The 26107-nt window shown below is 42.4% G+C and overlaps 1 protein-coding gene across 4 annotated transcripts in view; it reads left to right on the top strand.

Moving 5' to 3' along the window:
- The first annotated feature begins 1325 nt into the window (after positions 1-1325).
- The window catches only part of APP (amyloid beta precursor protein), a 192020-nt gene continuing 167238 nt past the window's right edge, over positions 1326-26107 (top strand). Inside the window, exon 1 of one of the 4 annotated variants that reach the window (XM_075854518.1) lies at positions 1326-1610. In XM_075854518.1, the coding sequence (XP_075710633.1) occupies positions 1557-1610 (54 nt within the window). In that variant the 5' untranslated portion in view covers positions 1326-1556. The remainder of the gene's footprint in view (positions 1611-26107) is intronic. The other 3 variants (XM_075854517.1, XM_075854520.1, XM_075854519.1) reach the window with 3 other exon arrangements.

Below are 26107 nucleotides of genomic sequence, written 5' to 3'. Positions count from 1 at the left end.
TACAGAGGGCACTGTGTGTGACACTATCTACAAGGGACACTGTGTGTGTGACTATCTACAGGGCACACTGTGTGTGACACTATCTTCAGGGGGCACTCTGTTTGGCACTATCTACAGGGGACACTGTGTGACAATCTACAGGGGACACTGTGTGTGACACTATCTACAAGGGGCACTGTGTCGGGCACTATCTACAGGGGGCACTTTGTGACACTCTCTACAGGGGGCACTCCGTGCGACACTATCTACAGGGGACACTGTGTGTGACACTATCTACAGGGGACACTGTGTGTGCCACTATCTACAGTGGACACTGTATTTTGGCACTATCTACAAGGGGCGCTGTGTGACACTATCTACAGAGGACAATGTATTTGGCACTACCTACAGGGGGCACTGTGTGTGACACTATCTACAGGGGACACTGTGTGTGACACTATTTATAGAGGACACTGTATTTGGCACTACCTACTGGGGACTCTGTATATGGCACACTCTACAGGGGGCACTGTGTGTGACACTCTCTACAGGGGACACTGTGTGTGACACTATCTACAGGGGACACTGTGTTTGTCATTATCTACAGGGGCACTGTATTTGGCACTATGTACAGGGTGCACTGTGTGTGACTATCTACACGGGACACTGTGTTTAGCACAATCTACAGGGGACACTGTGTTTAGCACAATCTACAGGGGGCACTGTGTGTGACACTATCTACAGGGGACACTGTGTTTGGCACAATCTACAGGGGGCACTGTGTGTTACACTATCTACAGGGGACACTGTGTTTGTCATTATCTACAGGGGGCACTGTATTTGGCACTATGTAAAGGGTGCACTGTGTGTGACTCTATCTACAGGGGACACTGTGGCACAATCTACAGGGGACACTGTGTTTGGCACAATCTACAGGGGGCACTGTGTATTAGGTCTCTTTGATTAGGACCCCAAGACATAACTTTGTTCAGGGCTCCAGAAATGCCAAATCCGTCCCTGTGTTGGCTCCCTGACCTCGGTCGGTATACTGGGCATTAGTCCTGCTTTGTGGGTGCTGACCCTGGAATTAGTATTTTTTTTTAGTTATTGCCATATACGTCTATGCCCATAGTTACTATATTAATATGATGTAACATTCCTATGCCAGGGTGCACCCTGCTGCTGAGCTTCATTTATAACATGATGACTATCTACATGTGCAGCTTTCCAATGACTCATAACCCTGACTGAATCACATCCAGTGCAGCCCAGAGGTCGTCACAGAGCAGTCCTGCCTGTAGCATTAGATTGCAGCACCAAGTCACAGGCTCTCCCACCGCCCATGAATAGACTATTGTAGTGGAGGCACCTGCAGTTCACACTTGGCGCCAGCAGGGGTCTGTAGCGGGCGAGGGTGGGCAGGATCAGCTGACGCAGCCCGTGGATGTGAGTGTGTGTCTCCCGTGTATGAGGTTGTGCCGCTCAGTCCACAGCACCAGCCCGGAGGAAATCACAGCCCCACACCGGAGGCCAGACAACGCGGATCTAAGGCTGCAACCCCCGGCTCTGCTGCAGCCATGCTGCCCCATATAACGCTGCTCTTCCTGGCTGCTGCTGCGCTGGCCATAGAGGTAAGGGATGGGGGAGGGCAGCGCTGCTGCTGAGCTTCATTGCTGGAGCAGATCGTGATGTAATGCCGGATCACACCTTGCTTCCCTTTGTTGTGTGATCACCCTGGGGATCTGCTGGTTGACTGTTCTATAGCTCTGCCACATACGGGTGCTGGATGCTGATGATGCCCTCTTCTGTGCCATCTATCTGATGTTCATTGCAAAGCTGCTGCCCCTCTACCCACCACTTGTCTCTCTCCCCCTGCCCTGTATGATTCCTATGGGATCTGCCACTGCTGGGCACTGATTGTTGGTTATCCTGCCCTTCGAGGGGCATCCACCTGCTAATAACATGGCTGATCTGCCACTCTGCATTTTAGATGGCACTTGTCTCTTTCTCATTAACTCTTTCATCCCTTTCTATGACCACCTTGTTATCTTTTGGTGCTGATTCCCCCCACCCCCAATATGACTTGTATCCATTTAAAGGGGTGTCAAACAGATGAAGGCAAAAATGTCCTTATAACTACCCCCTCCTCCCCCGCCTGTGTTCTTCCTTCCCCCATTGACCCTTTAATGCCCTTCTTTCCTTTGTGGATCTGCCCATTGTTTACATCATCTTTATATGCTATACATTTCTTTTAAGGGGGGCTCCTACCTGATGTGGTACCCCCTGCCTTACTCTTCCAGAGATGCCACTTGTCTCTTTCCATTAACCCTATTATGCCTCCTCCCTTTTTTTGTATGAATGCCGCTGATCCTATACCTTTCTGCTAACCCTGTGGGCTCCTGTGTGATCAGGGCAAAGCTAGCCCCCTCCTCAGCAATAGATGACCTTTGTCTCTTTCTCATTAACCTCTTGATCTCCACATTGTATGCTCATCCTGCTTGTTATCTCCTATGTGCATCATTAGGGTGCTGCATGGCGCTGTCCATTTCTTCTCATCCCCCATTATCTCTTACATCCCCTTCAGGGGTTTCCTGCAAAGCTGCCCCCCCCCCTTCCCTGCCCCCACCCTGCATTTTTCCTCTCCATACATGACCCTTGTCTCTTTCCCATTCTCACCTTCCCTCAATTATTTTCCCCTTCCAGTGCAAATCCTATAGTGATTCATTCCTTTAGAATTCATTGCAATTAAACCATGTCCTTCTATGCCTATTACTGGTGTTACATGGTTATTACTTGTGAAAGTTCTGCATCTTATTGCCACTTGCATTGCCCCCCCCCCCTTATTCTGCCAGCTGTGCCATATGTCTGCATGCCAGTCGGGGTTCTCTCTATTTTGTATGTCCCTGGTCATGAAGGGGTGTTGTCCTATGAAGAGCTGACAGTAGATATTTCTCATGGATCCCACCTGTCTGTGAAAACTCCTCTGTCTGGGTGTCTGAGACATCAAAGCTGTGAATGTGTTCTGTGTTATGCCCGCTGGTGACTGGTCTGACTAGCTGGCACTATGGGCATGGTCTATTCTATTTAATATCCCTCCTGGTTTCTCTCTTATGCTCTTATTATAGACCAGGTAGACTGGGTGCTATTACCATGTATTGTAGGGGGCACTTATTTTTGGATTTCAGTTATAAGAAGGTGGATGTATAATTAGTTGCCCGGTGTGGGGTGTCTCTCTGATCGAGCCGTGGGCTATTCCTTTGGGTGGGTATTAAAGGGGCATGAGATAAAAGGATTTGACTGAAGGAAGATTAAGATCCAGGGAAGATGGCGTCTCTGCAATGCTGCAATGAAAAGCTGAATGAGGAGCTGCAGGCTGGAGAAAACCTCCCACCACTAGGTGTTTAGGAGCCTGGATCAATCATCTGTCCTAAGCCATTCATTGCCAGTCCTTATTCTGCATCTATTGAGGTTCCTCAGACCTGCAGCTCCCCAACCTCCTCTGCTGCGAGAGACATGACCACTTCCCTTCTGTCCTCCCTGTTCTATCCTTCAGTCTGACTACACAACTTTAATTAGAAAGACGTCATCAAGACATAATGTCCGCCAGCGAGAATTCAGCTAGAAATAACCCCTCAATGATTGTCTATGAGGATGATGTATTGAGTCAGTGCTGTGTGATCTATACTGATACAATGTATCACATAAACAGATACTTTGTGTTGTGTATTGTTTATTTTACATATGCTTTATGCCTTGTAGATACAGAATAACTATCAGTCTTTGTGGTTTTAGATTGTTTAGTCACTCCTTGTGCACTGCCATATGTATGAATGTGTATACTGATCTATCATTTGCCAACCAATATTCTAGAAAATGTATGCCTGTTATCTTTAAAATTAATCTGAAACCCCTACTCGGATTTATTGGCATTTTATGTTGCATTTATGTCAGTGTTTTTATTTTGTGCTTTCGTCATGAAGTCCCTGAACCCTTTACGATAACTATTTCTTTCCTTTTTCATGAATGTTTAATAATCCAGAATATTGATAATCTGTACAGTAAAATTGCTTTCATCAGGAATCAATGGGCCCTGATATCAGATATTCTGGATTATCAGACAGTCATTTGTAAGTGTAGAGAAGCTGCAGAAGAAAGATCTAAAATATAATGTTAACATAAAATCAGCTACTTCAACAAAGTTTTTTGAGTAGGGATCTCTGTTCTTAGTCTTCCGCACCTGGTTTGATGAAATTCCACAATGCAATTCTGTGCTGGAAACAAGTGCCAGAGTATCAGATGCTGGACAAAAGGTGTGTGTGTGTGTGTGTGGCATCCCATGTGTGTGTGTGTGTGTGTGTGTGTGTGTGTGTGTGTGGCATCCCATGTGTGTGTGTGTGTGTGTGTGTGTGTGTGTGTGTGTGTGTGTGGCATCCCATATCTCATAGAGGAGTGGGATATTGACTGAAGCGTCCTCTGGATTGTAAGGCTTTGAGTGTTATGTCCCTCAGCCGGCCATCATGGCACTGAGCGCTGCTCTGAGGCTGACTCTAGGTAATGGCATCGTTTTTTCTTGAAATCCCCTCGAACCACTGCAGGAGTATATGGAGTCTATGGGAAGCCACCGCTTGGAGGAACAGGATGAGAGCAGAATACCAGCACTTGCAGGGCCCTGGAGAAGCAGACAATGAGCGGCTTATTCTGTGCAGCGTTTGAATTATAGTGAAAACTGACTCTCTTTGTGCCTGCGAGCTCGCTGAAGGGTTTATTAATACTGTCATTTAGAAATAACAGAGCCATATTCATGCTGATCTAAACAAATACCTTCTATTGAGACTACAGGCCTTGTGTATTCTATTAGCTGGGACTCCATGTTTAAATGCGGGGACATCTTTAAGTGGGTCCCCTTTACCTAAAGTCCTTACACACCATGTAATTGTTTTTTAATTGAAAGCGGACCTATCGCCTCTCCTGACATGTCTGTTTTAGTAAATACTTGTATTCCTCAAGCAGTAACTGGGAATTCTGGAGCATCGTGGTGTTGCTCTGTAATTCTGCCTAGAATTTTGTGAACAAATTGACAACTGAGTGTTACCATTCCCATTGTCAGGCCGGCATTTCCTTACATACTCTGAGACTGTCCAAACAGTGCTGACCGTGTCAGTCTGTGTAGCTACACGCCTTATTGAAAGGGGAAATGGGTAGTGAATGTATTCATACACTTCCAGGAGGAATAACAAAGTAGTGGCACAATGAAGAGTTCTAAGAAAAGATGTTCCAGAATAGTTATTTTTCTTAGGTAAGAAAAGTATTTACTAAAATAGAGATGTCAGGAGAGCTGACAGCTCTACTAGACTGCAATACGCAGGAGAGCTGATAGATCCTCTATACTACATCACACAGGAGAGCTGAGAGATCCTCTATACTATACCACACAGGAGAGCTGACAGATCCTCTATACTACACCACACAGGAGAGCTGACAGATCCTCTATACTACACCACACAGGAGAGCTGACAGCTCCTCTATACTACACCACACAGGAGAGCTGAGAGATCCTCTATACTATACCACACAGGAGAGCTGACAGATCCTCTATACTACACCACACAGGAGAGCCGACAGATCCTCTATACTACACCACACAGGAGAGCCGACAGATCCTCTATACTACACCACACAGGAGAGCTGACAGATCCTCTATACTACACCACACGAGAGAACTGATAGCTCCTCTATACTACACCACACAGGAGAGCTGACAGATCCTCTATACTACACCACACAGGAAAGCTGACAGATCCTCTATACTACACCACACGGGAGAGCTGACAGATACTCTATACTACACCACACAGGAGAGCTGACAGATCCTCAATACTACACCACACAGGAAAGCTGACAGATCCTCAATACTACACCACACGGGAGAGCTGACAGATACTCTATACTACACCACACAGGAGAGCTGAGAGATCCTCTATACTACACCACACGAGAGAACTGACAGCTCCTCTATACTACACCACACAGGAGAACTGACTGATCCTCTATATTACACCACACAGGAGAGCTGACATATCCTCTATACTACACCACACAGGAAAGCTGACAGATCCTCTATACTACGCCACACACGAGAGCTGACAGATCCTCTATACTATACCACACAGGAGAGCTGATAGATCCTCTATACTATACCACACAGGAGAGCTGACAGATCCTCAATACTACACCACACAGGAGAGCCGACAGATCCTGTATACTACACCACACAGGAGAGCTGACAGATCCTCTATACTACACCACACAGGAGAGCTGACAGATCCTCTATACTACACCACACAGGAGAGCTGACAGATCCTCTATACTACACCACACAGGAGACCTGACAGCTCCGCTATACTATACAACACAGGAGACCTGACAGCTCCGCTATACTATACAACACAGGAGAGCTGACCGCTCCTTTATACTACACCACCCAGGAGAGCTGACAGCTCCTCTATACTACACCACCCAGGAGAGCTGACAGATCCTCTATACTACACCACCCAGGAAAGCTGACAGATCCTCTATACTACACCACACAGGAGAGTTGACAGATCCTCTATACTATACCACACAGGAGAGCCGATAGATCCTCTATACTACACCACACAGGAGAGCCGACAGATCCTTTACACTACACCACACAGGAGAGCTGACAGATCCTCTATACTACACCACACAGGAGACCTGACAGCTCCGCTATACTATACAACACAGGAGAGCTGATAGATCCTCTATACTACACCACACAGGAGAGCCGACAGATCCTTTACACTACACCACACAGGAGAACTGACAGCTCCTCTATACTACACCACACAGGAGAGCTGACAGCTCCTCTATACTACATCACACAGGAGAGCTGACAGATCCTCTATACTACACCACACAGGAGAGCTGATAGATGACATGCTTTGCTCAGGAGGTCATGTGTCTTTTGTGATGTTGCTTTAGTACAGTTTAATTTGCTTTTTATACTTATAAAAGTAAATGGGAAAGAAGTGCAACTGTCTCAGTTACATGTGATTTCTATTGACTTCTGCAAGAAAAACAGGCCTGCTCCCGTCAGAAACTGCGCTACTCTTGTCCATTGGCTAATTCTGGTATTGCAGCTCAGGTCCGAAGTGTCGATATGTGGTTTAAAGTTGTCATCTAGCTATAGCCTGCCTGTGGCTTGACTTTGTGTTCCAGACATGAATTCCATTTTGGTGTTGACGCACCTAGACATTTGCTGCTGGTGATAATTTATATTGCTGAGCTACTGAAAAAAAAAAATATAATATTGGCTGATTTTGCATCTGATTTTACTATATTCGCCTAATGTATTCAAAAATACATGATGCACGGCAATGAGGAGGTTAAGTTGTAAATAGTCTTGTGCTGTCCTCCTGTAGACTGCGGCTGCTGATGGCTATTTGTAAAGATGGGACATTTCTGCGATCTATTATCAGAATGCCTATTCTAAAACATGAAATAAATAGCTGGTACACAGGGCAATGTGATGTGCACAGAACGTGTCACGGACCCGTAGGCACACGGTGTGCCACTGTAGGGTAACTGAGGCACCATATTCTCAACTATAAGCAATGCCTCAGTAGTATAGTCTGCACCATGGCACCAAGTTTCCATTAGTCTGAAAAAGTTATTGGTATGAATGTTCTTTATTGTTTTTTGTCTGAATTATCTGTATATCTATAGCTCTGGCTTTTGTTATGTGTAATAAAGTTGAAGAATGTACCTTGGTATATTATATGTTGTTAGACCTCTGCAGTTTTTGCCTCTGCCCAGATTTTTTTATTTGGTCTAATAGAAAGTCATTGCCTCGAGGAACGAGATGATACCAGATCTTATTTGATGGAAGTATTCTAATATATATGATGGTTCCTGGGATAATAGTGTTAATACAGCAAAGACCGGAGCCTGGCAGTTTTTCAGATTGTAGGTTGTATATTCCTCAGCATACCTGCTTGGCATTTTACTGGATGCATTGGCAGGGGATGCAGATGCTTCAATTTCTATGTAGCCCTCAGCTTTTCCACTAAGCGATTATCTACCGGCTGCAAATTGAATTTCAAAGAGGAACTGATGAAAATAAGGCTGCAGATTGGTAGACTCTCCGGAAGTTGGTGTTCTGTATTTTTGGAATTACAGACTGTTTGTAAACATTTCCTTTTTTCTTTTTATGTCTTGTACAACCATGAATTTTCCTTCTTCTTCTTTCTTTTTTTTTTTTTACATACAGTTTACATGGGTATAAATTAACAAAAGGAGTAATATTTACCTTATCAAACCAGAATAACACTGACAGTCGATGAGACATCTGATTTCTAGTCTGACGAATAGATGGGGGCATAAACAGGCGATACCCTCTATTAACTGTGGATTCCCTTATGGGGTATTGGAAAAAGGGTTTTCTAAAACAGCCAAAGGGAACGTATCATCAGAAAATGACATCTTGTTTAAATCAGGTCTACATGAAACAAAAATCTTGAAATATTCCAGTTTTCACACTGGCCACTATAGCAAACACAATAGGCTGGAAACTCCTGTTTTCTGTCAGCTTTGCTGTATAGACTGGGAGTGGGTCAGCAGAGAGTTGGAGATTTAATGACTTTCTATTATACCGCTATAGGTCTAGACAAGGCAGGGTGGTAACAGTTTACACACAGATAAGGCTCTGTATGCAGCTTCCCTGTGTCTTGGGGGAGGGGGCTGTACGTCATCTCTTCCTAGAGACTGTGCCAGTCTATGACACTTCTCTGTCAACTGCCTACCGTTCATTTAATCTACCATAAATCACGCACAACCTTCTATACAGAGAGGAACTGTGTATCTCCAATATGGTTTCCCTAGGAAAGTTTTACAAATAAAGAATAAAGAGTTACTACACAACAAAAAAAGAACACATTATTTTTCTTGCATCTTATTTATGAAACTAAAATACATTAACCATTTCCCCTATGGAAACCTATGACTATGGAGACTCCCTTATTGCTACCAATGTCTCCAGTTGGATTGGATTTTTCTAAAATAATTAGCGTCAAAAGTGTCTGGCAGTCATTTATCCCCTGCCGTTCATAGAAATAGCATGGCGCCTTTGCCAAGCTGAATGGACATAGTAATTCGGGGTTGTATATGGCCAGCTTTCGTTTTTCTTGAAAGGGCATAGAGATATAAGACTAGTGGTATTTGGTAAGAGGGCTCATTGAGGCTTTGGGGCTACATTTGTGTTTAGTGGGTGCCACTAGTTCAGCTTTATTAGAGTATTACTAGTGTTGGATCGTATCGGCAGTATTCTAGAAGTGTGTGTGTGAGTAATAACGTTACTAGTGACACTCGCCATTCAGCACTCACACTTTTCCCATTCCCATACTATCTTTAGCTCCTCCAAGACGTCTCTTGCCAATCTTAATGTATTGTTAATATCATGTCAATACACAATTTGGTATTTGTGACCAGGGCTGTGTGACAACCTTGTGGGTAGCGCCCATTGCCAGTAGGGCATATTCGAGTATATAACTCAGAACCAACCATTAATGATTGCATTATTCACAATGTATATAAGGGGTAAAAATAATTCAAGCCTTTAATATGCCAGGAGATGTTCGCGCTATGTAAATTGATAGTAATGAATAATACGTAGTATATTGGCTCACAGGGTCAGGGAAGGGTTAAACTATGCAGGCAGGGATGCTAGCGTGCTCATTTTACACTAGCATTCCTGGATCGGACAGTTGGCATGGAAGGTGACCCGGCCAGCCCTTGTTACTATAGTCCTCTGCATACCCTAGTGCAGTCATTTGTCTCACTTACCGTCTGATATATGATTATTGACTGTAGTTTTTCACTTGAATTATGCAATATTTGAATTTGGGAACTTCATAATGTTTTTGTAAACTAGAGATACATACAGTGTCCCCTAAACGTTCAGCTACTTCAGTTGCAATTTTTGGAGAATAGTTTTAAATTATTGTAACACGAACTTATAGGGACACTAAATATAATATAAAAGTTTCCCTGTCCTTCTTACAGATCTCGGATCAGGTCAGTCTCTGGCTGGGAGGTATCCTGCTGCAGCAGAAGTCTACTCCTGTTCTTGTGTCTGCAATGGGATACCTGGGTACACATACCTTGCCTCTTTAGTGAACCCCAATGCCTGAAATCATTCCCTAGCTAAAATGGTTGGTGATTATGGGGCAATAAACCATTCAAAACTTTTTTTTTTTTAATCTTTTTGTTTGTTTTTGCTTTTTTTTTTCTCCTATGTGTCCCATCAAAGAGCACGTCTATTCAGATAATGTTTTCATATTATACATAGAAGCAATCTGTACAATGCTCTACTGTTTATTTATTAAAAAAAAACAAAAAACATCTGTATTAAATGCAGAACTTGAGGACCATTTTGATCAAGATGCTGAATTAAAAGCCACCACGGTTAGGAAAACATTATTCACTGCCAACGTGGTAAAAGATAGGTGGCAACTGAGAGCCATTTAGCAGTTGTTATTTCTTGCATATACCCAGCTAGGGGAAGGCACTCTAATGCTAAGAAATGGTTAAATTCATAACATAACAATAACCCAATTTCATCCCACCATGGGTCCTACATGTAGATCAGCACAGTTCCCCTCCACTCTTGGCGTTCCTTTTAGGGTTCTATTGGAAGAAGCAGCAGGACCATTCAAATAAAGATGTCATGTCAGATTCTACCCGGTGCTGCAATGTCAACAAGACCCCCTAGATCCTATAGACTCTATATTTTCGTCCACATAGAATGGACTAAGACGTGGCCTTCTAGTTCTCATGGTCCTGCTGCAGTCAAGGGCGGCCGGATGGACCTCTACGTGTCTCTTGGGCTTTCAAAAAAGCCATTGATTTTATTTGAGACGCAGCCTCGCATGTGCGTGCGTCTTTTCAAAAATTTGAGTGACCAGATCCATTCACTCACGACCCTGTGGAGGAACCGGTTCCTAGATCACATCCGTTGTGACCTCCTGACAGACGACAGATTAAAAATGCATTTAATGATGAAGCAGTTGTGATTGATGTTGCATTTTTATGGCTTTCGTATTTGTGGATGTCAACTTGCTTGGAACCCCCCCTGTTCCTCTGAATGTTTTTGAGAAGATAATGTTTACGTATCGGTCCTAGTAAAGGTTCCCATCCCAAGAGCTCTTAACCCCTTCCCTCTTTAGCCACTTTTGACCTTCCTGACAGAGCCTCATTTTTCAAATCTGACATGTGTCACTTTATGTGGTAATAACTCCGGAATGCTTTCACCTATCCAAGCGATTCTGAGATTGTTTTCTCGTGACACATTGGACTTTATGTTACTGGCAAAATTTGCTCGATATGTTCAGTATTTAATTGTGAAAAACACCAAAATTTAGCGAAAAATTGCAAAAATTAGCATTTTTCTCAATTTAAATGTATCTGCTTGTAAGACAGGCAGTTATAATACACAAAATTGTTGCTAATTAACATCCCCCATATGTCTACTTTAGATTGGCATCGTTTTTTGAACATCCTTTTATTTTTCTATGACCTCACAAGGCTTAGAACTTTAGCAGCAATTTCTCACATTTTCAAGAAAATTTCAAAAGGCTATTTTTACAGGGGCCAGTTCAGTTGTGAAGTGGTTTTGAGGGCCTTATATATTAGAAACCCCAAAAAAGTCACCCCATTTTAAAAACTTCACCCCTCAAAGTATTCAAAACAGCATTTAGAAAATGTCTTAACCCTTTACACATGTCACAGGAATTAAAGCAATGTAGAGGTGAAATTTACAAATTTCATATTTTTCTGCAGAAATACATTTTTAATACAATTTTTTTTATAACACAGAAGATTTTACCAGAGAAATGCAACTCAATATTTGTTGCCCAGTTTTTGCAGTTTTAGGAAATATCCCACATGTGGCCGTAGCGTGCTACTGGACTGAAACACCGGCCTCAGAAGCAAAGGAGCACCTAGTGGATTTTGGGGCCTTATTTTTGTTAGAATATATTTTAGGCACCATGTCAGGTTTGAAGGGCTCTTGCGGTGCCAAAACAGTCAAAATCCCCCAAAAGTGACCCCATCTGGGAAACTAGACACCTCAAGGAAATTATCTAGGGGTGTAGTGAGCATTTTCACCGCACAGGTTTTTTACAGAAATTATTGGAAGTAGGCCGTGAAAATTAAAATCAACATTTCTTCAAAGAAAATGTAGGTTTAGCGATTTTTTTTCTCATTTCCACAAGGACTAAAGGAGAAAAAGCACCGCAAAATTTGTAAAGCAATTTCTCCCGAGTAAAACAATACCTCACATGTGGTAATAAACGGTTGTTTGGAGACACGCTGGCTGAGAAGGGAAAGAGCGCCATTTGGCTTTTGGAGTTCACATTTAGCAGGAATGGTTTGCGGAGGCCATGTCACATTTACAAAGCCCCTGAGGGGACAAAACAGTGAAAACCCCAAACAAGTGACCCCATTTTGGAAACTATACCCCTTGAGGAAATTATCTAGGGGTATAGTGAGCATTTTGACCCCACAGGTTTTTTGCAGAAATTTTTGCAAGTAGGCTGTGAAAATGAAAATCTACATTTTATTTGAAAAAATGTAGGTTTAGCTAATTTTTTTTCATTTCCACAAGGACTAAAGGAGAAAAATCACCATAAAATTTGTAAAGAAATTTCTCCCGAGTAAAACAGTACCCCACATGTGGTAATAAACGGCTGTTTGGACACACGGCGAGGCTGAGAAGGGAAAGAGCGCCATTTGGCTTTTGGAACTCAAATTTAGCAGGAATGGTTTGCGGAGGCCATGTTACATTTACAAAGCCCCTGAGGGGACAAAACAGTGGAAACCCCCCACAAGTGACCCCATTTTGGAAACAACACCCATTGAGGAAATTATCTAGGGGTATAGTGAGCGATTTGACACCACAGTTTTTTTGCAGAAATTATTGGAAGTAGGCCCTGAAAATAATAATCTACATTTTTTCAAAGAAAATGTAGGTTTAGCTAATTTTTTCTCATTTCCAGAAGGACTAAAGGAGAAAAAGCACCACAAAATTTGTAAAGCAATTTCTCCCGAGTAAAACAATACCCCACATGTGGTAATAAACGGCTGTTTGGACACACGGCAGGGCTTAGAAGGGAAAGAGCACTATTTGACTTTTTGAGATCACATTTAGCAGGAATGATTTGCGGAGGCCAGGTCACATTTGCAAAGCCCCTGAGGGGACAAAACAATGAAAACGCCCAAAAAGGGACTCCATTTAGGAAACTACACCTCTTGAAGAATGCATCTAGGGGTGTAGTGAGCATTTTGACCCCACAGATGTTTCATAGAATTTATTAGAATTAGGCAGTGAAAATAAAAACAGTCCTTTTTCTTCAATAAGACGTAGCTTTAGCGCAAATTTTTTCATTTTCTCAACAAATAAAGGAAAAAAAGAACCCAACATTTGTAAAGCTATTTCTCCCGAGTACGGCAATACCCCATATGTGGTCATAAACTGCTGTTTGGGCAAACGGCAGGGCTCAGAAGGGAAGGACCGCCATTTGGAGTGCAGATGTTGCTGGATTGGTTTCTGGGCACCTGTGGGCCCAAAACAGTGGAAACCCCCCAGAAGTGACCCCATTTTGTAAACTACACCCCTCAATGCATTTACCAAGGGGTGTAGTAAGCATTTTAACCCTGCAGGTGTTTTGTAGAAATTAGTGTGCGCTCAATGTTGCAGAGTGAAAATGGGATTTTTTTCCATAGATATGCCAATATGTGGTGCCCGGCTTGTGCCACCATAACAAGACAGCTCTCTAATTATTATGCGGTGTTTCCCGGTTTTAGAAACACCCTACATGTGGCCCTAATCTTTTGTCTGGACATATGACAGGGCTCAGAAGTGAAGAGTACCATGCGGAGTGGAGGCCTAATTTGGCGATTTACAAAGTATTGGTTCACAACTGCAGAGGCTCAGATGTGAAATAATAAAAAGAAACCCCTGATAAGTGACCCCATTATGGAACTGCACCCCTCAAGGCATTTATTAAGGGGTGTAGTGAGCATTTTCACCCCACAGGTCTTTTCCATAAATGAATGCGCTGCGGATGGTGCAAATTAAAAATTTATATTTTTCCCTAGATATGCCATTCAGTGGCAAATATGTCATGCCCAGCTTATGACGCTGGAGACACACACCACAAAAATTGTTAAAAGGGTTCTCACGGGTATGACGGTGCCATATATGTTGAAGGAAACTGCTGTTTGGGCACGCTGTAGGGTTCAGGGCCGAGGGAGCACCATTTGGCTTTTGGAGAGCGGATTTTGCTTGGTACTATATTTGTTTGAGTATTGCTGGTGTTTTATAATGTGGGGGTACATGTAAGCGGGGCGGAGTATATAAGGGGCATAGTCAGGTGGTATAAAAAAATAAAAATAATCCATAGATGTGTGTTACGCTGTGAAGCAATCCTTTCTGCACAGGCCGGTGTCGCACTGATAAATGGTGTCATTTCTTATCCCCCTTTTGGTCCACACTCCGCGCCTTTGTAGTTTGGGGAATTTTGCTGGGAAAGTATTATCCTGGTATAATACGGGCACCGTCGCTTCCATCGGATATGATTGGGCCCTCCCTTCCTGGTTCCCTAATTTTAGGTCCTTGATAAATCGCCTCTTGAAACAGAAGAAATGTTCTCCTCGGGCACAACTGCATATTTTTTTATTTCCTGACTTATTGGAGCCATAACTAATTTTATTTTTCATAGACGTAGCGGTATGAGGGCTGGTTTGTTGCGGGACGAGCTGTAGTTATTATTGGTACCATTTTGGGGTACATGTGACTTTTTGATCACCTTTTATCCTATTTTTTGGGATGCCAGGTAAACCAAAAAACGCAATTCTGGCACAGCTTTTTTTGGTTTTTTTTTATACAGAGTTCACCACGCATTATAAACTACATGTTACCTTTATTCTGCGGGTCAGTACGATTCCGGCGATACCTCATTTATAGAACTTTTTTATGTTTTACAACTTTTTGCACAATAAAATTACTTTTGTAAAAAGAATGTATTTTTTCTGTCGCCAAGTTGTGAGAACCATAACGTTTTAATTTTTTTGTCGACGGAGTTGTATGAGGGCTTGTTTTTTGCGGGACGAGCTATAGTTTTTATAGGTACCATTTTTGGATACGTGCGACTTTTTGATCACTTTTTATTGTAATATTTGTAGGGCAAAGTGACTAAAAAACAGAAACTCTGGTAACGTTTTTTACGGGTTTTTTTTACGCTGTTCACCGTGTGCAATAAATAATATAATATTTTGATACCTCCGGTCGTTACGGTCGTGGCGATACCAAATACATATGGTTTATTATTATTTTTCAATAATAAAGGACTTGATAAGAGTAAAAGGGGGATTGTGTGTTATTTGATTACTTGAAACTTTTATTGTTTTCAAACTTTTATTTTTTGCACTTTTTTTTACACTTTTTTATACTTTTTTTACACTTTTTCTCAAGTCCCACTAGGGGACTTGAAGGTCCAACGGTCAGATTTTTTTTTTTCTAATACATTGCACTACCTATGTAGTGCAATGTATTAGATCTGTCAGTCATTCACTGACAGCAAGCCGTTTAGGCTTCGCCTCCCGGCGGGGCCTAAATCGGCTTCCGTAATGGCAGAGCAGGAGACCATTGTGTCTCCTGTTGCCATAACAGCAGTCGCCAGTCCCGATTGCCTGTCAGGGCTGGCGATCTGCTTGTAACCGCTACGATGCAGCAATCGCTTTCGATTGCTGCATCGAAGGGGTTAATGGCAGGGATCGGAGCTAGCTCCGGTTCCTGCCGTTACAGGTGGATGTCAGCTGTACAGTACAGCTGACTTCCACCGCTGATGACGCCGGATCAGCTCCTGACCCGGCGCCATCTTGCCGGCAGCTACGGAAGCCGATCAGGCTCCGCCGCCGGGCGGATCTTGACCGGCTTCGGTGCTAGGCAGACCGGGAGGCCAGTATTAGGCCTCCGGTTGCCATTGCAGCCACCGGAACCCCGGCAATTTCATTACTGGGGTTCCGATGAGCTGCAAACACCTTAAGTGCAGCGATCGCGTTTGAGCGCTGCACTTAAGGGGTTAATGGCGGGGATCGAAGCTAATTTCGGTCCCCGCCGTTACAGTCGGATGTCAGCTGTAAGATACAGCTGAGATCCGGTGATGATGGGACCGGCTCAGCTTCTGAGCCGGTGCCAAACGTTTGACGTACATGTACGGCAAGATGCGGGAAGTCAGTACTTTCCATGACGTACATGTACGTCAAATGTCGGGAAGGGGTTAATTGACCTTCCATAATGCATTTCTCACAAAGCAGAAGGAACCCAGTGTAGCATACATCGCAGCTGTTCACGAGTAGGGTTCATCTCAGGGTGGGATGACTTAATATATACAAACCCAGCAAGGCTTCCATCCACTTGTCTAATTCCTGTTTTCTGCGGGTTTATGTCTCCACACCTGAATGTATTGCTGCAATAAAACCACTCTGCTGTAATATTTTGAGATGTTTTATAACAAACCGTTGTATAGTCTGGTAGATTGAGAAGGACTTTAACAACAATGGGGCTGTTACCTTTTTTGGACTTGTGTTTAAAATATAATTTTCTGAAATTCAAATGTATCTTTCTCATGTTTCTGTATTGAATTTTGTCGCAATTAAATTTTTTATCGTTATTGATTTGTATTTATTAACCGTTGCTTCTGCATTGTATAGAGAATGCACTCACCTCTTTACCTGTCCCAATAGAGGCACGATCCAGTCTCCCTGTATTAGGTATTTATGCTAAAATTGGCTAAACATGTTTCTGAGCATGGAAGAAAAATATGGAGGAAATCCACTGTAGTGCTTCGAGAACCTTAAAGGTGTTTTCCGGTTCTTAAAAATTCATCAATATCAGATTGGTGGGGGTCCGAATCTTGGCACCCCTTCATTGTTTACCAGGCACAGCTCCGTACTTTTAGTAGTGGCTGTGCCTGGTATTACAATTTGCTACAGCTTCATCCAATTCAAGTTCATGCGATTGAGCTGTTATACCAGGCACCGCACTACTAAAAATTTGGAGCTGTGAAATACATAGCAGTGGAAAACGCTGTGATTAGCTCATAGTCGGGGCAGCCTGTTATCAAGAATAAATTGTCCAAAGCCTACAACCCCTTTACGCTCCATGCCGATGTTGCCCTTATTGGAACCTATGAACCCCTTTTCTGGGACTAGCACTAGGCATTAATACTAACCTCTGATCTAGTGTAATGCCGGTTAATATCTTAAAGGATTTCTCCACTTTTGAGAATCCTTTGCATAGGTTCGCTAGAACCATTCCTTCAATATTTGCAATTAGAATTGACCCGACGCTTATTTTTTTCCACAACATGGTTTTTGTTAAACACTTGCATAAAAAATGCACGTTGTATGCACTAACGGCTCGCTTTCCAATCGATGTAAATGGAAAGCTTAATCAAGTGCTTTTGGACACGTCTTTCGAGGGGCTTTTTACACGTTTTGTGCGCGCTTTTTGCACATTTTTTGGCGCGTAAGTATTACTCCCGTTGACTATGGGAACATTTGGCACGCTTTACATGCCAAAAAATTGACCAGACGCTTTTTTTTTTTACGCAGCACGTTTTTTTAAAACGCTCGAGTAAAAAAGCGTGTTGTATGTACTAACATTTGATGTAAATGGGAAGCTTAATCAAGCGTTTGACTCGTAAAATGCGGCAAAAACTGCGTCAAATACACGCCGTATGAACCGGTCAACTGAAAAATCATTCACCACAGGGTGTCCCTCTTGACTTTCATCATTCTTAGCCTTTTGTTGTGTCCTAGAGCTCTGCCAGCTGCCATTGTAAAATCACTCCCAAAATGGGAGCTGGACATTGCTTGAAAATGTGGAGACACCTTTTCCTGGCTTGTAGTAATTATGGGAAGTTCTCCCTTTGATGGCCAACATAGGAAAACCTGTCTCATTATTATCGAATTTTTAATACTTCCCACCTTGTGGAAAAAAAATACAGCAAAAAAAAACGTCAAAAATATAATGAAAATAAGTAACTTACTAAAAAAAAATGTTTTTATTCGCGACACATTCCCTTTAACCATCAATGTACCATTATGTTCAAGAACACTTTAGATCCATGTTGCCAAGCATTGAGCAGACACCGTCTGGACCTCAGTATATACTGTATAAGGCCAGGATCACACACAGTTTTGATGCGGTTTTTGGCTTTATTATTTGAGCCAAACACAGGCGGCCATTTGTATTAGAGTCGTGCACGAGCCGGGAGAAATAAATGTTAGCACGAAATTGTGCTTAACCGGCATCAACTTTAACAATCCCTGATGATGTGTCACACCTACCAGTGACATTGAAACGCGTAGGGTTGTCCTAATTAATGCAGCGGTGGTTCGGAGAATTGTCCAAGATTAGTCCGTCAACAGGACTAACTCTTCTCTCTGACCACTTGTTGTGAGCCCGGTGGGCTGGAATTATTTTCTCTCAGCAAGTTGCTGTCAGGGCTGTATACTATAAGAGGAGAGTCTCACCACCTCCTATCCCTGACTACCTTGCCTGAGCCTGAATATATGTCACTATTGGGCTATATGAGCCATATTTTATAATATATTAATAAAATTCAATTTTAATCGTTCTAATCAGGCAGTCAATCAAACACAGGAGAGAATACAAAAGAAAGAAGTCTCTGTCTTTTCTTTATACCTTTCCTTCCTTTTGGATCCACATCTGGTTTTGGGTGAAAAAATCTGAGCCAAAAGCTGCACTAATAACTGCATCAAAACTGCACGTATGATCCTTGTTTAAATGGAGTTATATACATTTTATTCATATGAGGTGAGTTGTGACACCACTATCGACTTCTGTAAGAATGTTTTGCGTTGCATCATCTACCGGTTGTATATAACTTTTATGTGATTTAAAAACTTTAAAATGAGGAGAACGGGGAAGTGTCTGCATATAGTATCTTCGACTATTCTCTAAGGCCTTCTTCACATCTGTGTTGGTATTTCCATTTTACTGCTTCGTTAGAGGTGGAGAACATCGAAAATACTTTAATTCCGATTCCGTTGTAGGATAGACCCCCCCAGTGGCTGACGGAACCTATTGACTTTATTGAGTTCCGCTGAGGTGTCGGTGGTTTCTGGTATTTTCAGCCAGATCTGCAACTGAGGCCCATAACAGTCTCCAATGCAGATGTGAACCTAGCCTAAGTCATCCTACCACCTGCTTTACGTTGCAGGAGAAAATGGAAGAAGTTTCAAGAGCTGGGCCCTAGAAAACCTAGATTCCACCTCATTGTCACAGCAGTCTGGCAAATGTATCATGTATGACTGGCTTAAAGGGGTATTACCATCATTGACTGTTTATAACATAACACTTTGATTGGTAGAGGTCCGACCAATGGGACCCCCACCAATCCCAAGGTCCCCCTGGCATTCCACCTTCACAGCAGCGCTTAAACACAGCTCCATTCAAGTGAGCACTACTAGTGCTGCCTGTCCTTTATTTTGAGGATCGTGGGGTCCTGGCAAAAGTATTTCCAGTATTCTATGTAGTAATTTGAAGCTCCTGGGCCCAATGCAAAATCTGTTTCAGGGCCACCCACCTATCATGTGCTATATATGATACTGGTGTCTTCTTATGTGGCAGAGGAGTATCGGGATCCGGGTGTGATTGTTAGGCAGAGTTCACACAGAGTTTTTTTGCAGGCAGAAAATTCTGCCTCAAAGTTCAGTTTGGAATTTTGAGGCAGATTTTGCAGCGTTTTTCGTGGCGTTTTTCGCTCGCGCCCATTGAGTGCCACTGGCAAAAATGCTGCGAAATACGCTTTCTCTGCCTGCCATTGATGTCAATGGGAGGTCAGAGGCGTAAACGCCCGAAGATAGGGCATGTCGCTTCTTTTTTACTGCAAGCGGGTTTTACTGCTTGCAGTAAAAAAACACGTCCGCCTCCCATTGAAATCAATGGGAGGCTTTCTTGGCACGGTTTCCGCGTCAAAAAACGTGTAAAAAAAAAACTGTGTGAACAAGGCCTTACTTCTGCACCCACTGTAGCTACGCTCCTGACCGTGCATTGAACAAAGGCAAGGTCCTAGGAAATTGTGGGAAAGTAGTATATTTTTGTATCTAATTCCCTCTGTGGCTACACACATTTTTGGCCTTTGCCACACTATAAATAATGGCCACCAAGAACTATTGGGGACTGTACATATGTATTTTCTGGTCAGCACTTTCTTTGGCTGCAGTCACCCGTAGCTTTGTTAAATTGCAGACGCCTGCAGCTGCTATGAATATAAGGTCACCTTGACAAATTTTCATTGTAGCTCAGATATATGCTGCTCCTTGCAAGAGGGGGGAGTCTGTTACATTCAATTATTGGTTTACGCTTCCCAGGTTCTTGTTCTGAATGAACGCTGCAGTCCGCATTGGACAGAATTACTGCAAATGGCGGTAAAAATCAAGCCGGGTAATGAAAAGCCTGCTCTCTGTTGCTGGCGAAATGTCTACTGTTAGCAAAATGCCGAGATTGTCTTGATAATTGTTCTTTGATGGGACGTGTTATTTATATAATGCGTTTTCTAGAGCTGAGACATGGGCAAATTTTGGGAAAAGGAGTCGGGGCTTTACAAAAGACCATCCATATGACCAGGGGGACAGCGCTGTTCTCTCTGTGCCTGTATTATTGATAAATGTGTTTGTATGGTGACATCTAGACAATGACATAGTTGGTCTATACCAATGGTCCCAGAATACCTGAGCCAAGCTTTTCTTGAATCTTCCCACAGCTTTAGTCAATAAGGTGTTTTTTTTTTAGGAATTCTAGCCTAGATAAGGACTGTATCTAATTGGGGGTTGTTTTTGGGTAGTGCACATCCATTTCAGTGTTATCAAAATCTCTGCCTTTTAATTTATCTTTAAAGGGGGTTATCCATTTGGGAATCACTTTTTGTCATACGGTCCCCAAAATTTAAAGTTGATCACAGAAAGTCCTGCTGCTAGAAGATCCAGTGATCACCCTTTAAGCTGTGGAGGAACAAGTGTTCAGTGTCACTGCACTGCCCCCACAGGGAAAATTCTGAATTACATAGTTCTATTGAAATCAGTGAGTTGTAATCCATGGACATATCAAGAACTCCTCAGAGCGAGACACTATTTTGTAGCCATCTGCTCTGGCTAATTAATGGAGGTCTAAAGTTAATGCTGCCCATGAATATCATACTGGTAAGCAGTTATTATTTTTTCTTGTAGTGATACCGAACAATCCTGTATATTTATTTTATAGGCGAGTATAAGGCCTTCAGGGCGGTTGCCTTCTGAAATTCCTATTTAAAATGTGTAATTTTAGTTATGAGAATTTTTGTTTGGGCTCCAGCAGACATTATGCTGAGTAGGATCGATACTTTTCTCTATTTGATGATTGACAATATGCCAACCTGGCTGATCTCTGGCCTTTATTGACGATGCTCCGGAGATTTGCATTGTGGCTCATTATGAAGACGCCTGCCATCGTCTAAGACACTCATTCTCCAAATATAAAGAATGTTCAGAACTTACTGAGGAACAGTGTCTGTAGTCAATATACTGTAGGTATTGATGGTCCCGAGTAGTGTTTCATGAAGGAGGTGATAACATCCTGAATGCTGACAGGCAGTCGATAGTGCTCAGGTTCAACCGTAGCTGCACAAAGTCATGCCTCAAAAATCTCTCGTTTGGTTTTGCCGCGTTCAGGAAACATATATTTTTTTTTTATTAAAGAAGCCGTTATAGGATATTTTTCTTAGAACTGCTTCTATGTAAAATCCTATTGCAATACCAAACATGAAAACCGTGACTGTGGTATATGTGCTTAGCCTGTTCTTTTCCAGAGCCAATCATTTATTTTTTTTTACCATTTTATATGATACGATAGACTGAGGGATATTACTCCATTTGATATATTTTAAGATACAGTATGGCTAAGTATCTGCCTTTTTTTTTTTTTACTGCCTCTCTTTTCCTTCCCTCTATTCCTACTCTACATTTTCCTTCCTCTCTTTTACCTTCACTTTCCTCTCTTTTACGTCCACTCCCAATCCTTTCCCTCTACTCCTCCCCTTTGCTTCCCTTTCCTCTTCTTTTTTTATCCCCTCTTGTAACTCTTCTTCCCTATCACTTATCTCTTTTTCCCAATCCGTCACTTTCTTATTCTTTATAATTCTTCCTTTTCCCTCCCTTTAATCATCTTCTCTCCTGCCTTACCTTTCCCCCCTTACTTTATACATTTTTTTTCTACATTTCCTCTCCCTTTCCTCTTCTTTCCTTCCCCTACCTTTCTTCGACCTTACCTTCTCTCCTGCCTTACCTTTCCTCTTCTACCCTTCCCCACCTTGCTTTCGCTCCTGTCTTACCTTTCCTCTTCTATCCTTCCCCACCTTACCTTCTCTCCTGCCTTACCTTTCCTCTTCTACCCTTCCCCACCTTACCTTCTTTCCTGCCTTACCTTTTGTCTTCTACCCCTCCCTATCTTACCTTCTCTCCTGCTTTACCTTTCCTCTACTATCCTTCCCCACCTTACCTTCTCCCCTGCCTTACCTTTCCTCTTCTACACTTCCCCACCTTACCTTCTCTCCTGCCTTACCTTTCCTCTTCTACCCTCCTCCATCTTGCTTTCTCTCCTGCCTTACCTTTCCTCTTCTACCCTTCCCCACCTTACCATCTTTCCTGACTTACCTTTTGTCTTCTACCCCTCCCTATCTTACCGTCTCTCCTGCTTTACCTTTCCTCTACTATCCTTCCCCACCTTACCTTCTCCCCTGCCTTACCTTTCCTCTTCTACACTTCCCCACCTTACCTTCTCTCCTGCCTTACCTTTCCTCTTCTACCCTCCTCCATCTTGCTTTCTCTCCTGCCTTACCTTTCCTCTTCTACCCTCCTCCATCTTGCTTTCTCTCCTGCCTTACCTTTCCTCTTCTACCCTCCTCCATCTTGCTTTCTCTCCTGCCTTACCTTTCCTCTTCTACCCTTCTCCACCTTACCATCTTTCCTGCCTTACCTTTTGTCTTCTACCCGTTCCCACTTTACTTTCTTTCCTGCCTTACCTTTCTTCTTATCCCTTCCCCACCTTACCTTCTCTCCTGCCTTACCTTTCCTATTCTACCCTTCCCCTATTTTCCTCGTCTTACCTTCCCTACCCTCCTTCACCCTTTTCATCCCTTTCCTCATCTTACTTCTCTCGTGCCATACATTTCCTCTTCATCTCTTTCATCACCTTGCCTTTCCCCATTACAATAAAAAATATTCTGTGAATCACAGACAGTCATGAATGACATTGGTACAACTAGAAATAATTTAAAGACGGCCATGTAAATAAAATGATGCATAGCCTTATACTGTATATACACAACATCGACACATCTGTATCACCAGGTTTGAGTTCAGAAACCTTTTCTGGAAAGAAAGCAGATAAAATCCAAGAGCAGGACTTGTGTAACCGGAAAATGTTATATTAAAAGAAAACAACAGACTTGTTCCAGGGCATTAACCAAGATTTCCAATGACCCCTGGTGATCTTATATTATAGCTTGTTATAGCGAGCAACTGCAAGACGTCTTCTAGAAGATTCCAGCAAAATGCATTTGTTATTCATAGATCGCAGAGTAAGGCCAAAACCTTGTCTTGAGATTTTCTGCTTAATGGCTGCATGATGTGCGTTCTGTGTATTCTATTCTTGGTATAAGGTAATGCTGTCTTTTCAAAATGTTTTCTACCTGATGTGTAAGCAAAATGTGTATCCATAGTCATCGCCATAAAACTTCACGTGGCGATAAATGAATATCATGTTTTTCTTAATAAAATATCTTGCCTAATATTTCCAGATCTTCACAGAACTAGCTAGGAAGTGGTAGACCAGCAGGGTCCATACATATATGTGAAGCCTGGGTGACTGTGACCTATAATCGATCACATGTAAGTTATGAACTTAGATGTGATCGGCAACAGCTCGATCCTGCGTGACCTGCATTCACTGAACCCGTCAGTCCCGCTGACCTGAATGATACAGGTTTCAGCGCAAGATACAGCTGCTCTGTATACAGGATACAAAGCAGCTGTATCTCAAAAAGTAACAATTATTTTTAATAAAAAAGTAATTACAAAGTAGCACCAAATACACTGTTTAAAAATAAAAATATATATATAATATATATATATATATATATATAAATATATATATTACATTTTCAAAGGTGTACATAGCCCTTAAGGACAATTTAATATTAAATCATATCTCGACATAAATATTTGATTGACTTTGCAAATGCTTTTCATTTTGGACTGATGGCGAGCTACATTATGCATTCTACTCCATTCACACCGAAAAGCAAAATTGAGAACCCTACTTGTCTGTGGTATCTTGGAGTGTTTGAGAGGTTCCTCTTCCAAGGTTTGTTACCTAGGCTTAGTTCTGTCTCCTGACACTTGAGTGATTTTAAGCCAAGATTAATCTGAATTTAACTTTGGGTGTGAATAGAGAAAAATTCCATAGAGCTTTTTTAGGAAAAAAATAAAATCATTAAAAGACGAGTACAGCAAAGAATTTTTTACCTACAGTAGATTTAAAATGTGCTTGTTCAAAAGGGAATTTTCCTTAAAATCTTTTTTCTGTTTGCTTCTATTGATGCTTATAATAAGAAACACAGGCTGAGGAAAGAGGAACTTTCCATTAGAACAATGAACCGTTTAGTTTGTTCTTGGGGATTTGATTTGCAATTGTATTTTCAGTCAGGCCCCATTATATGTTAATGTGCTCGATGCCGGCCACCGAGCGTAGCGATTTGTCACCAGCCGCATTAATAGCTGCTGTGTCATCATTATGGAATTCTGGCTGTACAGATCATTACTATTTCTAGTTCTGGAGAAAAAACGAAAAACACAAAAAAAATTGAATTATTTTTTTCCCTTCCTTTCTTGGAAATGACAAGTTCTGTGTATTACATCTGCTGCATTTAAAAGCATATTTGTCTGCTACACTGGTTGTGCAGGGACATGAGTCTATTGCTCTCAGTTATCAGACTTGCCAGGCTAGGAGAAGAGCTCTTATTCCTATTATAGACATTTATGGCATATGCCATCCCACCTCTGAAACCTGCAGCTATCTCCAGAACGGGGGTCCCTGGAAGCATAGTCACCGCCTCCTGGTTGTCATCCATTTTTATGGGAGTTAAAGGGATTATGTGGGGACCAAAAAGTATTAGCAGTGTAGTCACTCCAGTATGTGAGTACACCCGCTAATATACATTCCGGTCCCCTGACGCTGTCTTTCTGAGATTTTCATAGATTTTTTTTTTTTTAGCGCTCCCGGCAGACCGGAAGTCTAGGTGGACAGTCTTCCTTCATGACGACATGACTTCGTCATGTGACCGGCCTCGCTGTGCTACTGCTACTTCTTGTACATAGAGTACTGCGGGGCAGGTCACATGATGAAGAGTCGTATCGTCATCAAAGAAGGCTGTGCAACTAGACTTCGAGTCCCCGCCAGCGCTATAAAAATCTATGAAAATCTCTGAATAAGCACGACGGGGGACCGGAATGTATATTTGTGAGAATACTCACATACTGGAGTGACTAGACTGCTCATAATTTTTGGTCCCCACATAACTCCTTTAAGGAAACAGCCGATACAAGAAAAATGTCTGCTCCATTACTTTATCTCATGTATCCTGTTCTGAGATGCTCCAGGAACATTTACATCATACTTGCCTTTCTCAACAATTGTCTGGGCCTACAAAACTAGTTCGAATCCAGAAGTCGGACTAAAGAGTGAATCCCCCCAGGTAAGTCTACTGCAAAGGCTGCTGGTAGTTGTATATGTATTTATTTTGCTCTCGTTGACTACAATGGTAGCTGTATGAATATGTATAAAATGTATGCGGGGAGCTCCCCTTAGTGGCGGCTGCAGTCAGTCTGAATTTTTTTATAAGGCCACTTTTACTCAACAGAATTTTGGACATTTGGAAGCCAAAACTTGGAAAGGAACCTACAAAGAGGAAAACCGTAATAGAAA

This window comes from Rhinoderma darwinii, chromosome 2 (assembly GCF_050947455.1).
Source record: "Rhinoderma darwinii isolate aRhiDar2 chromosome 2, aRhiDar2.hap1, whole genome shotgun sequence".
NCBI lineage: Eukaryota > Metazoa > Chordata > Amphibia > Anura > Rhinodermatidae > Rhinoderma > Rhinoderma darwinii.
The sequence above is the reverse complement of the archived record's forward strand: the minus strand, read 5'-3'. Positions and strand labels throughout refer to the sequence as shown.